The sequence below is a fragment of the Columba livia genome, chromosome 1 (assembly GCF_036013475.1).
Source record: "Columba livia isolate bColLiv1 breed racing homer chromosome 1, bColLiv1.pat.W.v2, whole genome shotgun sequence".
Lineage (NCBI taxonomy): Eukaryota > Metazoa > Chordata > Aves > Columbiformes > Columbidae > Columba > Columba livia.
Window position 1 is genome coordinate 11731074 of NC_088602.1, and position 16101 is coordinate 11747174.

Sequence of the window (16101 nt, forward strand, 5' to 3'; positions counted from 1 at the left end):
TAAATAACTTCTAAAAGAGGTATGCACACTGCTTTTATACACACCAGAGCCATTCTACGTGGAGGACCTAAATAGAAAAATATATAGGCCAGGCATAATGTTAGCTTTCTTGAAATCATAAATTTTCTTCCTTAATTGGGTGTGAAATTCCTGTCTACAAATCATGCCATTTTGGTTGATTTTACATTCATTGGTTTGATGAATGATGGGCTTGCAGTATTTTTAAACTTTTCTTGCCTACGATAGCTCTCTGCTAAGTGTCCTTCAAAAATCACGTCTTTGCTCAATGCAAGGAATCTGGATTAGCTCTGACATTTGCCTTTACACTCACAAATCTTTTCATTGCCCACCCTGTGCATCGATGTGTGGGGCAGGATCCAGCCGGAGCTCAGGGGCAGGAGTGGGGATGGGCGGATGTAAAGCCTTAACCTCAGTGAGGACAGATGAGGTGTGTGTAGACTCTTTCTTCCCCTTTGTATTTTAGATTTGCAAGTTTGGAAAAAAAAAAAAAAGTCATTATTCAACTGTTTCCTTCTAAAGCTGCATTTATTTATTATTTTTTTCCCAGCAAGGCAATGCGAGTGAGGACCTTTGGCTGACAGCTTGGTGACAAGCAAAGTGTTGTGTTTGGGGCTATGAGACTCGCGGAGTCTTTGATGAGCGTCATGAATAATTAGTAGCGTTTTGGAATCACTGATTTTTTCTTTTCTTCCTTTGAATTTAAGGGATGAAACAGAGGTCCCAGTACTTTGCTGTCAGTAGGCATTCCTAACTCTGCCACATTCCTGTCATTTTAATTTGGGGACAAATGAGCTTCTGCTTTGTAGATGGTTTGCACTGAGGCCCTTTGCTTTCTGGAGGAGGGAGGGGCAGACTTAAGTCTCTGGAAGTGGGTTTTTGTAGCACTTTGCATGGCAGAAGCTGATGTGGCTGTTGCACATATTGGGGGTGAGTTCTCAGGTGCCCCGGCGGCTGGAATTAGGAAGGTGCATCCATCGGCCCTAATCCTTCAGTCACCTTAAAGATGATGTACTTTTATAGCTACTTTAACCGCTATACCTTGCATTTGCACTAGCGAAGAGATGGCTTTATGTGGGGAGTGTCATGCTGCACTCTGGCAGCTGGGAACATCTGGGGTGCGGTGCCGAACTGTCACTCACCTCCATCCAGCCCACGCTGCGGGTTGTGCTGAGAATAGGCTCTGCCTTTGCTGCCTCCCACCCCTCCTGCCCCCTCCATGGCCACTCTGGGACCAGGGGCTGGGAATCAGTGGCTGTTCACCCTATCTGCCCTGTCTTAATTCCCCAGTCCGAGAAGCAGCTTTGTGCAATTAGCTCATGTTCCTGAAAAGGGATGAGAAGAGCGAGCAACATCTTGTCATTGAAGTTCTCAATTGAAGGACCGAGCTGAGGGTATTAAGCACAATGTCCCCTAGCTAAACCGCTGTAGTATATTGATAAAGAGATAATTAAGGGATTTTCTGTACTACCTGTGTGTCATAGAAGTTTGGTTTTTTTTCCAAGTCAGTTCTCTTTCTGTCTGTGCAGGAACCTCCCCACATCTTGTTCATCATTTGCTGAAAGGGTGAGAGTGTGACTGGTTACGCTGTCAAATTTATAACCCAGGCTACTCAGTCAAATCAGCAAAATCACATGCTACATTATTTTTGTATCTAGAACAATAACTTGGGTAGGAAAATAGGTTTTATTGTCTCTTCCCAGTACCAAGATACCAAATTATGAGCAACTCTGGCCTGTTCCCGGCAAGGAGTTGATTCTTCCAGATATCCTCCTCATTGAGTATTTGCACTCTCCTTTTTCTGCTATTGATTCCCAGCCATCAGACCTCAATTTGCTTTTCTCAGCGAGATTAAAGAGCCTTGTTACTCTCCTCTGACTTTTCCTTGCCCAGCTTCTTACAGACCACCAAGTTGTCTTTTAATCTTGCCTTGGAAAAAACCTAAACAGAACTGAACTCCTTTCAATGTTTGCGCTATTGAGAGTATTCATGAAGGATGATCCGACTTTTAGGAGGAACGTATGTGTGAAGCAGATATCCATGGTGATGGGCACCTATGTAAACAGCCGGGCTGACAGCTCCAGTAAACACTCTCTTGCAGAGCTGTGGCAGGTCCATTCATCACGGGACCTACATACAAAGTACTGTCAAACGTGTAAGGTAAACAAACAGGGGGCTGAAAAGAGGTGAGGAAAGAAATAATGCTTTTCTATAATCCCTTTTTATTTTAAGAGCCTCTTGGGTTTCTTGTGACTGTAGTAAATACATAACTTTCAGATAATTTTTGAGTGGAAGGTGTCATTTGGAGTGGTCCACTGAAAGACATGCAGCAAATCAGTGGGAGGGGAGTGAGGGAAATCCAGTTTGCTGATTCTTTGTCCACTTTAATAGCCACTAACTTCTCACTTACTTTTTGCTTTCCCCCTTCACAACCCTGTGTCTCTGTGTGTGCCACTTGCAGGAGCCATACAGAAAACATTATCCCATTATTTTCCCAGGGAAAGAGGGCAAACAAGCCTTTAAGAGAAATGAGCACACAACCTTTGCATTGCTGGCACAATGCCGAGCCCAGGGGCTGAGCTTAATTTACATATAAATGTGCCCAGGGTTTTAACCAGAGATTAATGCACTCCGTTGTTATTTTTCACTTACGATGTTTGTAATGCACATGGTGCTTGGTGATTCGCTTGGGGCAAATGGACTTGGAGGGATGCAGTGGCAAGTATGTCGGTGGCATTGCTTTTTAGATCGATGGCTGGCTATATTTTGGAGACTGCCCCAGGCCTGAGGAAGTGCTGGCTTCAGTCCTTCAGGGATACTACATAATCTGGCTGAGGGTGACATAAAGAGCTGTTCTACAAACTGCTTGGTTGGATTTCAGCTGCCTCATGTAGAAATGCAGTAGCGTCTCCGCGGTGTAGCGTCCCGGTGGACAGGAACATCTGTGTTTTCTGTTTTGTTCAGAAACACGCCTGCAAAGTCTTTGAACTTTTTGGTTTTTAATCACTTTGAAATGTTCAGAATCTCTGCTGGTATTTCTTCTTACCTCTTGAATTGTTTAGCTCAGGCGTCGTTACCTTGCTCATGTTTCTCAGCTAATTAGCGGGCAGCTGGGAAGAGTGCACCACAAAAGGTGTCCAAGAGAAACCTTAGAGCTGCTCACAAAGGCTTTTCCTCTCCTGGCCCTGAAAACAAAGTTCTGTCTTTCTTCAGTATCTGTTAATATCTAGAGGCTTGAAAGTAAGTGAGGTATTTGTTTTAATTTGCTGTGGTCTTATCCAGAACTATTCTTGGCCTTTCCCATATTTTCACTCAGCTAAAGTGAGTGAGCGCCTGCCTACGGACTGCCCCAGGGAATATTTAGCAGTTCCTGATCCCAGTTCTATCAGCCTTTTTGTTTTCATGCCACGATGATGAAGAAACTGTGCTGATAATCAGCTGCTATCACTAGTCCTTAGAGTTAACATCTCAAGTAAAGATGAAGTTTGGCATCCCTGTGGAAGGTGTCACCCATGCCTGCGTAGAGAGATTGACTAAATATTTTGGGATCACGTATATTCTTGTGTGTACTGAGTGTAGACCCGTATTTGGGCAGTTAGCAAGGAGACACTTTGTGCAGGACATTCGGGAGTGTGGTAGAGGGTGTTCCCGGGAGGGTTTCCACGTGGAAAACCTGACAGCGAACAAAGACCTTTTTCTTATTTGTCAAGCTGCTGCGTGGTGGTGACAGATGAAATGACAAGACATATTGAGGAAAAGGCATTAATTCATGTCTGAGACCTTTTAATAAATCAGAAGTAAAAAGAAGAACCAGTGTAGCAGACGCATTGGCAGTTGCTAACACTTGTTCAATGATCCTTTGCTTCTGAAATACAGAAATGGAAAGTAGCTGTTGCCAGGAGTCATAAAATGAAGGAATGACTGAGAAGATAGATTTATTATCAGCTCAGTATTGGTGAAATTTAGCTGCATGAACAGAGGTTAATCTGCTAAAACCTTCTGTGCTCTTATGGAGGGAAAACCCTACTTACTTCAAATTTTTGTTTATAGATCTAAAATAATTCTTCTTGTTTTCTGAATAAATCAACATCTCCAGGAGCACTAATGTTCATCTTTTTTTTTGCCTCTTCTTTGCCCACCTGTATTTTATTTTATTTATTTATTTCCACGGGGTGTCATTTTTTGTGGGCTCTTCTCATCCCTGAGATGCAATTTCTCTTCTGGACTTGTAGGCATTTTCATCACAGATCACTACATATTTCACTCATGTTTCTACAGAAAGTCATTATGTAGCACAGGCTGCTGCTGACAAGAATATTTAGAATACACTCAGCCTTTGTCCTCCAGTGCTGCGTTGCTCACCTTTGGTGGGTGAATAATATTTCTGAGCAAGAAGGATACGGATATGATGTTAGTAGAGAAAGACCTAAGCCTGTACATGGCTGGAACTGCTACTGCTCCTTTACCCTTCCTCTCTATGTTGTTGATCAAACTGTAGGAAAATACTTCTCAGTCCAAACTAGCATTAAAAACATAATTTAAAAAATATTAAACTTAAAAAAAAGTAGAAAAGTAAGACAGTTGCAAGTACATCAGGCATCTCTGTAACCGTGTGGTGGGTTCTGGGATCTGTGGAGGGTTGGGTGGGGGATGTGGGGAGCCAGGACCCGACTCCTGAGGACAGGCAGCATCTCTTGATTATTGGCATCTTGCTTGGTGGGCTTCTCTGTCTTACACCAGTAGCAGTCCCTTAGGACAGAAGTTACATCATTTGCCTCTTGTTGCTGACTCTCATTAAAGTCGTTTAGCGTGTTTGCCAGTAAACTTCAGTATGGGATGTGTCCTGCTGTGAAATGTCCAGGCAAGTTTGCACCGGGGCTGTTCATATCACAAGACATCAGAAGTTCTGTCAGGCCATCAAATCCATCTCTTCTGCTGATGACTCAGGAGCACGGGGAACATCATTTTCACGTCTGCTCTTCAAGAAATGGAATAGACTTACCGGCTAACTTTTAAACCAAAGGTCTTGTCTGAATCCAGTGTCATAAAGGGATTCATTGCAGGTATAATCTAAAAAGCCAGATTTGATGTATGACTTTTAAGACCGAGGCCGAGGAATAGTGCTAATAAATTACATCTGAACTTTATATACCCCATTAAGAAGGATTCCCAATAGCACTGGCGAGGAGGGTCCCTTCTTGGCAGCCCATGTCTTCCTTAGCAGCACCCAAAGGCTGCCCGAAACACCTCTCATGTGCAGTCCTGGGGGCTGCTGCTGCAAACTTTGGTTTCTAAAGGATGATTTGTGCCTATTCAAGTGTCTTTAAAGTTTTTCTAAGTCTTCAGGCTGTCATGGAATCTTTCAGTGCAGTCTGATATGCAAAAATAATGAAAGCCAAAAAGACATGAACATTCCTTGTTAGTGCTGCTCTTAGGGCACCTCCTTCCTCTGTAATTAACTGATAATGTTGTTCTTAGTAGCATCAAGCACATATGAGATTAAATTCAGGTTTCTCATGTTTCTGTCTTGCCCTGCAAATTTTACACCAGTTTCCATCTACTAATGACATGACTTGATGGTCTGAAAACTGTCCTTTTTAGTGTATCTCAGGTTTGAAATCCACTGTATTAATATGTCACCCAAGATTTAATAATGCTGTATTAGGAAAGTGTTCTTGGTATATATGTCATAGAAGTGGTGAGAAAGTGCATTTGCTTATTTTGATGCTGCTGAGGTTGTGTGTGTGCTACTGGCATATTTGATCTCCTGTGCATTCATGATTAGTGCTCAACTCAGTGGACATTTGAACAACACAAGTACAAACAGATCTTCCAGTGCTTGGAGGTGTTTCTGATTTAAGGGCCCTTTACCTCCTTTTGCCTATTGTCTTCATAGTTTTGGTGTTCATTTCAGGAGCAGGATGGATTTCTAAAGCACTTTAGGTAGAAATGAGGTGGGTGGAAGTCCTTCATGGCAGGAGCTGTGTGGGCATGGGCATGTTTCTTCAGTGGAGTGGTGGGTGCCATGCCTCTCTGTGCCTCTGTTACATACAAACACACTTTCTCTCGTGGTTTCTTAGGAGCAGCTGATATCTTCTTATACCAGTAGACAAAGTGGCCAAACCCTTCCTTTCTCTGTGTTAGAAGAGGATATACTGGTTGTCTAAGAGCTTTTGCTATGTCAGCTTTTGATTGCTTGTTAACCATGATTTTGGCATTGTACAATGAGGGATCTCATTATTAAATTTACTGTCTATTTTCTGAACTTGAGTGAATTTATTTAAAACTGCCACCTAGGTTTTCTTCTTTAGCAAGGGCACCATCAATGCTGATATCCCTCTCTGTCAATGTTTATACAAGTTCACATCACCAGCAGAAAACAATGATGTTTCTTCTGTTACTTTGCCAGCACAGAACTGGCTATGGCATTAGGACACTTTAAAAAGCTGTCTTTTCATGTCCCCCTCAAATTTATTGGGATAAAGGACTGAGTTGTTGAGCAGGGTTCAGGGAACAATGCCCAAGTTCAAGTTTCTGTTTTCATTTTATGCACAACGTTAATTTTTCTAAGGGTGGAGCATTTTTTATATGCTGAACACATTTGTGTAGTACAGCCAAATCAAAATACCTGTGATGTTTCATTGATCGTATTCCTGAGATCCTCTGCTTGCTGTTTTTCTGCAGGAGTTATCTACACAGCAGATATTCTTGACCGGGAGACGACCAAATCATATTGGTTGACAGTGTATGCGACTGATCATGGTGTTGTCCCACTCTACACTACCATTGAAGTCTACATTGAAGTGGAGGATGTGAATGACAATGCCCCCCTCACCTCTGAACCCATCTATTACCCAACCGTCATGGAAAACTCCCCGAAGGATGTATCTGTCATTCAGATCCAAGCCCAGGACCCTGACTCCAGCACTAATGAAAAACTGACTTACCGGATTACAAGTGGAAATCCCCAGAACTTCTTTGTAATCAACCCCAAAACAGGTAACAAAATCCTGCTGCCTTACGGTGGTGGGAATATGCAATTTAAATATTTATCAGCCTGTTGCCCTTTAGTATCCGCTGGTGTTGCATTGCTTTCGAAATCTCTGTTTTCTGGTTAGTTATGTGTCTAAAGCACCTTGTATGTGTCCAAATCATCCTCTTTTGAATGGGTACATGAGCACACTGGCAGATAACGTGCTGCAGACGTGCTGCTGCAGCAACTGCATTTCTGTAGGTCACTGAATAGCTTCTGACTGTTGCATCTTTCTTGTGACTATAGGAATGAGACTTTGCTACACTGAGTCTGCAGAGCAGTGCTAGGAAGCAGGTTCAAGTAGTTGCAATTTGCAGAGCAGTGTCTTGTCCTTTGTAAGCCGGCATATCACCACTGATGTGAGTGGCATGACAGTGGTCCAGCACATGTAATTAGGCTCCACATTACAGTAGCTAGATGTAGTTCTACAGCTTGTTTTATGCAAAAAGACAGTTCAACTGATATCACAGTCCCTCTGGCCTTTACAGGAAGTCTGTGTGTTTTCACTGATTTGTGACAACTGGGGTTGTAGCCCATGGGTGCAGTGTCACAGATGTAGTGGTGGTTTTAAGCTGCTGTTGGCTGGCAATGGAGAATTGCTCCTGTGCAGACCAGCTCTGTGTATCTCTGTGCACTCAGTGCCTTTGCTGAATCAGGTGTCCCCAGTGCCTGATTGATGAAGAAATCGCCCCAGGAGACATAGCCGGAGGTTGTGGTACTTACCTGTGCGTGCCCACAGGTGGTCCCTTGCTTGTTATCTGACTGATGAGAACCCTCCAGCATCGTCTGGAGCTGGAGAGTTGGGGGCTCTTTGCTGCAATAAGTTGATCTTTATCGAAGCAATTCAGAGGATTCACACAGATCTCATGCTGGTTGTGATGCTCCTGTTTGCGTTCTGTGGTTTTGATTAAAAAAAAAAGAAAAAAAGTGTATGTATGTCTGCTGCAAATTTCTAAACAGCTAGAAAATCAGAAGGAATAGACCTGAGAAGGAATGTTTTTGATTTGGTGTAGGAAAATGATGATCGCTACACAGGTTTTCAGCACTTGGCTGGGCAATCCTATTGCAGTGTGTAGCATAAGAAGGGGTCAGGGTCTTTTCAGGCATAAGCCCAGGTGGAGAATCATGGAGCATGTTCAATCTGGCAGGCCCTAAGGCACATATCTCACTTATTTTTAGCACCTGAAATGGCCAAAGATGGCTCTTCCATCTGCATCCCCTTCTCCCCCTCCCCATCCCATAAATCCCATCTGGGCAAAGCAGCAGAGTTGGGACTCCACAGTGTTTAATGTTTGTGCTTCCCTCCGGTCGGCTCCTCTGTCAGAGCATCCTGCTCAGCACAGCTTCACTTACCCACACGGTGGTCAGGGTGCCTTGTCCCAAAAGGGAAATTTGTCATTGTGAACACAAGTTTTTCGTCCTTGGAAAGTATCGACATGTGGTGAGCTCTGCCTGTCTGGCCTCGACAACAGGAGGCTTTCTCCCAATGGGATGGTGATGTCTGAGGAATGAAAGCATAATGGATTTTCCTATAGAGTGCCCCTGGGTGTCTCTGGCCAGGCTCCTTTCAGACATCTCCCACAGGGCACTAGTTCCTCCAGACAGCAATTTACACTCCGGCTGTTTTGTACAGGCAACTTCTGCACACCCAGAAGACATTTGTAGTGTGCTGGCCCCGTGTGCTCACTGGGATTCAGCACAGCAATAAATCACGTAGCACTTCGCACAGCAGCCCTAAATGCAACAGCATGCTGTATAATCAAGATGAAAAGGTTTAACGTGAACCCAAATATGCGGTGATTGCCGTGTACGTGGGTTGAGTGAGCGTGCTCCTGCCGTCAGGGGAGAGCAGTCATTTGTGAGAAAGGGGAGCTTTTATTTTCCATGTCACTTTGGAGGTTTTCACAGTGCCAACAAACTGACATTTCGCTCCTGTGACTAATCAGGTGCTGAGAAGGAACGTGAAGCAGCATTCCACGTTTTCTACATCCTTTCCTGGGAAGCGGCAGAAGTTGGCGTAGCTCGGGATGGGGAGTTGACTGCAGTGTGTGGATGCTCTTGGGGTACTAAGAAATTTCTGGGCTTTGCTAATGTGCTCAGGGTTAAACCTTTAGCTGGATTTGCAGCCAAAAATAAGTATCCCCTAAGCCCAGATTATCCAGAGGCTCAGGAAAACAGGTGAGAGAGAGGGGTTTGGCTTCCTCCACTGCGAAGAAACATGGATCAAGGTTCACAGATCACTTTCTGAGATCACCTGGCTATATTGCAGCAAGAAATCTCCCACCGGTGCTGGAGAATAGGGCATTATTAGCCTTGGCCTTCTGTGCCCCGTTCCTTATTTTTAGGAATTGATGCTTCATACTGGCAAAGTTGGGTTTGTTACAAAGTGCAGAGAGTGCACAGGGCATGTCATAGATTATGGTGTGCATTTGTTGGGGGGGTGAGTGGCTTTTCAGACCTTTCTGCCTTGACTCCAGAAAATTTGGTTATTTGAAGCCTGGGCAAGGTGGGTAATACTGTCTTCTTCTTGGATGGTCCTTGCCATCACGAAGAGGAATGCCCGGGTGTTGCTGCACCCTGGTCAGACCGTATTCCCCTCTGATTTCACACAGTTCCATGCTCTTCAGGGATCACAGGAGCTCAGCAATGACTGTGTTTGCCTTCCTCTGGAACTCACTTTCAGCCCCTTTATAGCTCATGCAGGTCATGCAGATTGCTGGAGGCACATGTACGATTGTGTGTGTTACCATCTGATCAGGGACGGAGTCCAGGTTTTGTTCCCCGTTCCAATACAGGACAATAGCTTCCCCCAAATCTTACAGATCCTAATTGTTTGGATAGTGGAAGGAATGATACTCCTTGTGTGCCGTGTCTGTAGGTAGAAGAAACCTTTTAGTAGACAACCTGTCACTTCCTGCATTTTTGTAGACTGACACAGCTCTGGGCGGCTATTTTAGGTGCTGTCAAACTGCAAACACATCACATGCATTTGTATCTGTCTGAAGGTGCAGTCTTCAGACCTTTCAGGATTATCACCTGCAATTTGCTCTACAGGTTTTGGCGAGAGGGAGAGTTGCTCCTGCGGGAGCCAAGGGCTGCTAAAAAGCTGCGGAGAGCAAGGCTTTGGCACCAAAATCACCTTTGGCAGCCAGTGCTCTCGACAGGATCTGGCTTTGCTGCAGGAGTACATGGGGGTGACAGGGACTCTCCCCTGTGGGTTTGGGGTATGTCAGGGTGCTCAGGAGGGGAGTACAGGGACACGAGCAGCCCTCCTGCATGTGGAAAGTCAGCGTGGGCAACCTCCCATGAAGGTCTGTGTTTTCTCACCTTGGTTATTTTTTTCTAAAATACAGCCGATCATCAGTTTGCACCTCGGCCCGCACTTTTATCCTGTGAGCTGATATTCATAGGTACAAGCACTAAGTGAATAATGTAGCACATGAGCATGTGTGAAACCATAAATCATCCACGCTCGAGAACAAGGCAGCCTTGTTCTGCAAACTGGTGGAGACGGCTGCCTGAGCTTAGCAGGTCCAAGAGGGAAGCCTTAGATTTTTCTTTATTTTCAGTGGGCAACAGGTATTGCAAGGCACAGTTTTGCGAGGGGGGTGCCTCACCTGTTTTCCAAATAGCTGAAGTGACTCCCCAGGTTACATGACCACAGGGAAAAGCATCCCCCTGTGCTTTGCTTGGGGTCGGCTTGGGGTGGCTGTGGCACTCCCTTGGGCTCGGACTTGCTTTGGTGGAGCACAGGGTCACAGGGCTATGATCTTTGAGGGCTGGCATGAGATGGGGATGAGAGAGAGGAGGAGAAGAAAGAAGGAGAAGGAGAAGGAGAAGGAGAAGGAGAAGGAGAAGGAGAAGGAGAAGGAGAAGGAGAAGGAGAAGGAGAAGGAGAAGGAGAAGGAGAAGGAGAAGGAGAAGGAGAAGGAGAAGGAGAAGGAAGGCAGAGCTTCTGGCGGAGCAAGCCGAGCCCAAGGGGCTGCCACAGCCACCCCAAACCGAGTGAGTTATTTTAGGGTGAGAGGCATGTGGAAGAAGGTAAATAAAACAGATGATGGAGTTAATAAAGAAAAAGAGATTGATTATGGCCGTAAATTCTTATTTTTATTTCATATATATGGGTGTTAATTTCACAGCACAGCACCGGGGTAATTTACTGTGTTGATTTATTACTTTTCCGTGCTCTGAAGAAAACAATGAATTTTAATGCAAACCATTACATTATTTTGTTTAGTGTTCCACATATATTGGACAAACCCAATAAACTTCTCTTCAGTCTTACGTAGATTAGTTTGAGAGATGTTTTAACTAACACGCCAACAGACCAAATTTCACTCTTGTGCGCACTCATGTTAATGAATTTACTCTAGAATTATGCTGCTGTGTCTGAAAACTGTGGTTACACCTTGCTTAGTCTCTGCTGGCACTGTTGAAAACGAGGCAGGCCCTCGGCATTCCCAAAATAGTATTTTCTGCAGTATTTAAGGCAGGCTGTACTAGTGGGTTTTGAAATAGTGTATGTAGGCCAGTCCATCTTTCCAGAGCAGCACTTTTGCTTCTTGAAGTTATCTCTGAACTGTCACATGCACCTTGATTTGGAAAGAGACTGGATATTTTCACACTGAATTATAGTTAATATTTATATAAGCTACTATAGGGTTAGTGAGTGTCAGGATTTAATTGATATGAATGCTGCTTTTCTCAGTAGGCCGAGCTTTGCTTCCTTGTGCACTCACTGAGCCATTCGGTCAGTGATCCTGCTGGGGCCAGATGACACTTGTCCTCTGCCGTACTAAAACACCCTCCTGACATGCAGACTGATTTTTATTGATGTTTTTGTTTGGTTTGTCCCAAGAAATCCCCACACATGTTTTTTTGCTCCACAGACTGAGACACCAGAAGGTTGCCAGCAGTGTAAATGTTGGCTACGCAGTGCCCCTTCTCAGCCTCAAAATAAGGGTATGCCAGAGAGGAGAGAGAAGAAGTAGTGGTTTATATGTTCAGGAGAGCACACTTGGGACTCTGCAGTAAACTCCTGTTCTCCAAGGCCCATGTTTGTCATGGGTTTTTTTGTTCCAACAGAGAAAGAAGGACACTTAAATACTGCAGATTTTTTCAGTTCTGCTGGGATTTTTGGGTAGGTATCTCAGGGGGACACAGCTTGCTCTGGGAGGCAAACATAAGTGATCTTAATATTTCAGTTAGTATCATTCCTGCTGTACAGTGGGTGATGGAAAAGGCCGTATGGACAACAAATGGAAGTGAAGGTAACTTAGTCCCTACTACAGCCTGTTATATCTTTCAGTTTTAAACCCTAGTTGCACTGAGTGGGGAGAAAGACTAACATATGTTGATTCTGCAAGGGGCCTTCAAAACCTTCCACCATAAAATAATTAAAGGTAGATGCCAGAACATTTGAAAAGGCGAAACAAAGTTATGTTTTGATGACATTCTTAAGGGACTTTGGATCAACAATACCAAGCTAAACTTAGTACTGCTTTGGTCCATTTGTCACTCTGTTCTTACAAGATGCATTTAATGCTACTTTTTCTTTTCTAAAAAAAAAGTCCGTTCTTCAAGAATGGGCAACTTTCTGTGTTCATTGGCCAACAATTTTCCTAGCTCCCACCCCATCATGAAGGGTCGGCTGTATTGCTGGGGGACCTGCCTGACACTGGGGTTGATGCTGTTCATGCTACTAAACTCTTAACAAATACTTTTATAAATCTTTTATAAATTAAGGCTTTACATTTTTTGTTTCTTTGGATTGTGTAGTGTAGCCTGCCGTCTCCCTCCAGTGTGCATTTTTGGTGCTATAGTGACCAAATTGGGAAATGCGTGTGTTGAATGTTGAGGGTGTTGCAGATCACCTCGCTCCCAGCTGGAGGTTCCTTCTGAAGGGCTCCTGGTGGCATCTCCTGCATCTGTGTTGGCCATGGAGCCCCGTTTGGCAGATATGTGTGCAGTGGAAACCAGCTATGCAGATCATGTCATGTTCACTGACCTTCATCCTGCAAGTGTCCCTGAAGTTCAGCTGACCCGTCCAAGACCACAGAAGACCCTGCAGAGGATCAAACCATTGATTGTAGGGTTCCTCCATCAAAGGTGAATTTGAGGATTTGCTCTCCCTCCCTTCTGTGATCTCTAACACTGTACAAATGTCGAGTTCACCAACAGTTTCGGAGTCCAGCCCAGTGTAGTCGTCACTGATCTGTAACTATCCATAACTAAAACAGATTTTTACAGTATAATTCCCATAGCACATTAGCTGGCTTCCACTTTCAGTAATTTATGTTATATCAACACATGCTAAATTATCTACTCTCTTTTCTTTCACTTCTCAGTACTATTTAAAAGTGTGGCTCTTAATGAGTTCTTTATAATATGCTCGCTGTTAAAAATCGAGCTTCTTAGCATTTTAAAAGCTTTAATTTCTGCTTTGGGATGGCTCATTCTCTACTAGACACCATATTTCCAGTGGATTGAGCCCAGTGTTAGCAGCTAGCAAATTGAAGGGCCATGGATATTGGAGCTATGGGCTTAATCACAGTGGGACCTAAAAGCCTGCTAGGAGCTGTACAGCATGTTAGACAAAGTTCCTGCCTCAAGGAACTTGTCATAATAATAATAATAGTAATAATTGAGAAAAAGGAAAGAAAAAGAAAAACCAACAGGGGGAAAAGGATGTAAATCATCAAGTCCATCTGCTTGCCGGTACACGTTTGTTCCCTGGAGCAAATTTTCAATTAACTCCTGAGCCGTAGCCTGGCAGTGACACAGACTCTTCTTTGGACTCTGAGTCACCTACCTCCCTGTTTTAATTTGTTTTAATAAGTGGAAATGTTTTCTTACTTCATGTTGTTGTCCTGGAAATTAATTCACAGTAGATAGTTTGCAGATCAGATAGACTCTGGAAATGAAAGCTATTGATTTTTCAGGCATCTCAACATTAATATACATCCATGCACAGTCATGTATTTATAGGCATATAAAAACAAAGAGTAGCATCACTCCTGAAATGGTAGGATGAAGAGGAATATAAAACCCTTTTAGATTAAATAAGCATAATCTAGTGGCCAGACCGCTGATTCTACTGAAAATGAGAAAATTTGGGCTCAGCCAGCCCGTCTCTTCCCTCCTCCCTGGCTGCAATTCTCTCCTTACTGTGTTATCTGTGAAGGGGATAAAGGTGTGAGCTGTGTCACCTTAGTTGAAGCTACAGTAATGCTGCTTTTAATAAAATAATAAATCCAGCTTTATAATCTCCTCTGAACAGAACTGATCTCTGCTAGCAGTGGGTTTTTATTCATGAAGCACTGAATACAGTTGAGATTGCTGGATGTCTCTGGTATCAAGTGCCTCTTTTAAAATGGCATTTACAGATAGAATACTGCTCATAAATGCCATTTCTTTGTAATCAGCAGATTTAAACATGGCTTATAGAAATTTCCATCTTTCTTAAATTTTCATGATGACCTTTTTTGTCCTCTTTCACAGTAAGAAGCATCAGAAGTATCCCCATTGCCTTCACTGGACCGTTGTGTCCCCACTTCTTCAATGCAACGTCAGTTTTTAACCTGAACTCCCCTTTTTCTCCAGTAGTGGTGTTGTTCTGGAAGGCAACGGCATGGTGATGGCCTGTGAGTCAGTGTTTGCTGGTGGAGAAGGTTATTGCCTGATAATCAAGAAGTGACCTCCTGTCCTGCCCCAGCACCTGTTCTGGAACAGGAAGAATTTTACCACTAATCCCATAAATCTACATTGTTTTACATTACAGCAATCATTAGTTTTTTTCAAAAGCATCAGCAGAGCAGGTCTTCTGTCTGATTCAAAAATAACTTTGGCTACGAGCTTAGCTTTGAAACTAATTTTTCTACCTTGTCTGGCAGTCCAGTTTCTCTATTCATAAATTTCCAGAAGCCACGAGTAGTCAGAACTGGTCAAGGAACCACCTACCTTTTTCATATGCCGTACTATTCCTTCGCTAATTTAAAATTAGGGCTGTTGCATTCACTTCCAGGTAGCCAAGTACTCTTGACAGAATTATTATCAATGACAGAAGCATAATTGAGATGATTGGATGAAACCATGTACCACGAGTACTGAGTCACAGCCCCATTAAATGTATGCATAATGCATATGCTATGGATACTTGTCATATCCTGCCATACATTATTATGATAATAGCAGTGAATGCTCCTGCATCACAGTAATTGCTAGTGGTCCAAGCCTGAACCCTGGCAGGATGCATTAGGTTGGTGAGTTAGGGATGCTGAGTTGTGGAGCCCATGACCCGGGTGTTTGTGCAGGGGTGTGGAGAGGGAGGAAAATAAAGACGTGATGTTAGCCCAGATGAGGTGAAGGTTTGGGGCAGGAGAGGAGGGTTTTTTGGTTTTTGTTTGTTTGTTTGTTTGTGGTTTTTTTTTTTTGTGTGTGTGTGTGTGTGTGTGTTGTGTGGGGGTTTTTCTCTTTATTTCCTACTGGTTTTTAGTCAATCAAGTAGCTTGCTTTTGGCTTTTGCTCACCCATCAGAGGTGCTACACACGTCTGTGATGTTGAACCGTGCCAGTCCCAAGCAGACAATATTGAATCAGCATTTTTCTCTTTTGCTTAGTTGCAATGGATACACTCACATTGTCATCTTAGGACAGGCACTTTTAGAGGCTTGAATGGTGTGTCTGCTCCTTATTGTATGAGCACTTTCTAATATTTCTTTATGGATTGGAAATTATAGGCAAAGACTGTCACTATTGTGCATTCTCAGTTGGTATCTGATGCTTGGTACTTAGCAAAGAAAGGTGGAGAAATTCCCTGTCTGGGAGAATGAGTTTGACCTGTGTTACGTGTGAATATTAAAAACCAAACAAACAAATAACCAAACCAAACACCAACCAAACCCACAAACAAACAAACAAAAACCTGGGAAATGAGAATAAGAGGAGAAGGCAACTATACAGACAAGTGTGTTTGCATAAGGCATCATGATGTCATAATCAACTATTAATTCTTCTCTGTCTCCCATCACATAGGAGGTGGTGTCAGCACCT

The 16101-nt window shown here is 43.5% G+C and overlaps 1 protein-coding gene across 10 annotated transcripts in view; it reads left to right on the plus strand.

The window, feature by feature from the left end:
* Positions 1–16101, plus strand: part of FAT3 (FAT atypical cadherin 3) — a 419173-nt gene that overhangs the window by 186633 nt on the left and 216439 nt on the right. For all 10 annotated transcript variants that reach the window (XM_065036403.1, XM_065036610.1, XM_065036770.1 and 7 more), the window contains exon 3: positions 6703–7017. In XM_065036403.1, the coding sequence (XP_064892475.1) occupies positions 6703–7017 (315 nt within the window). The remainder of the gene's footprint in view (positions 1–6702; positions 7018–16101) is intronic.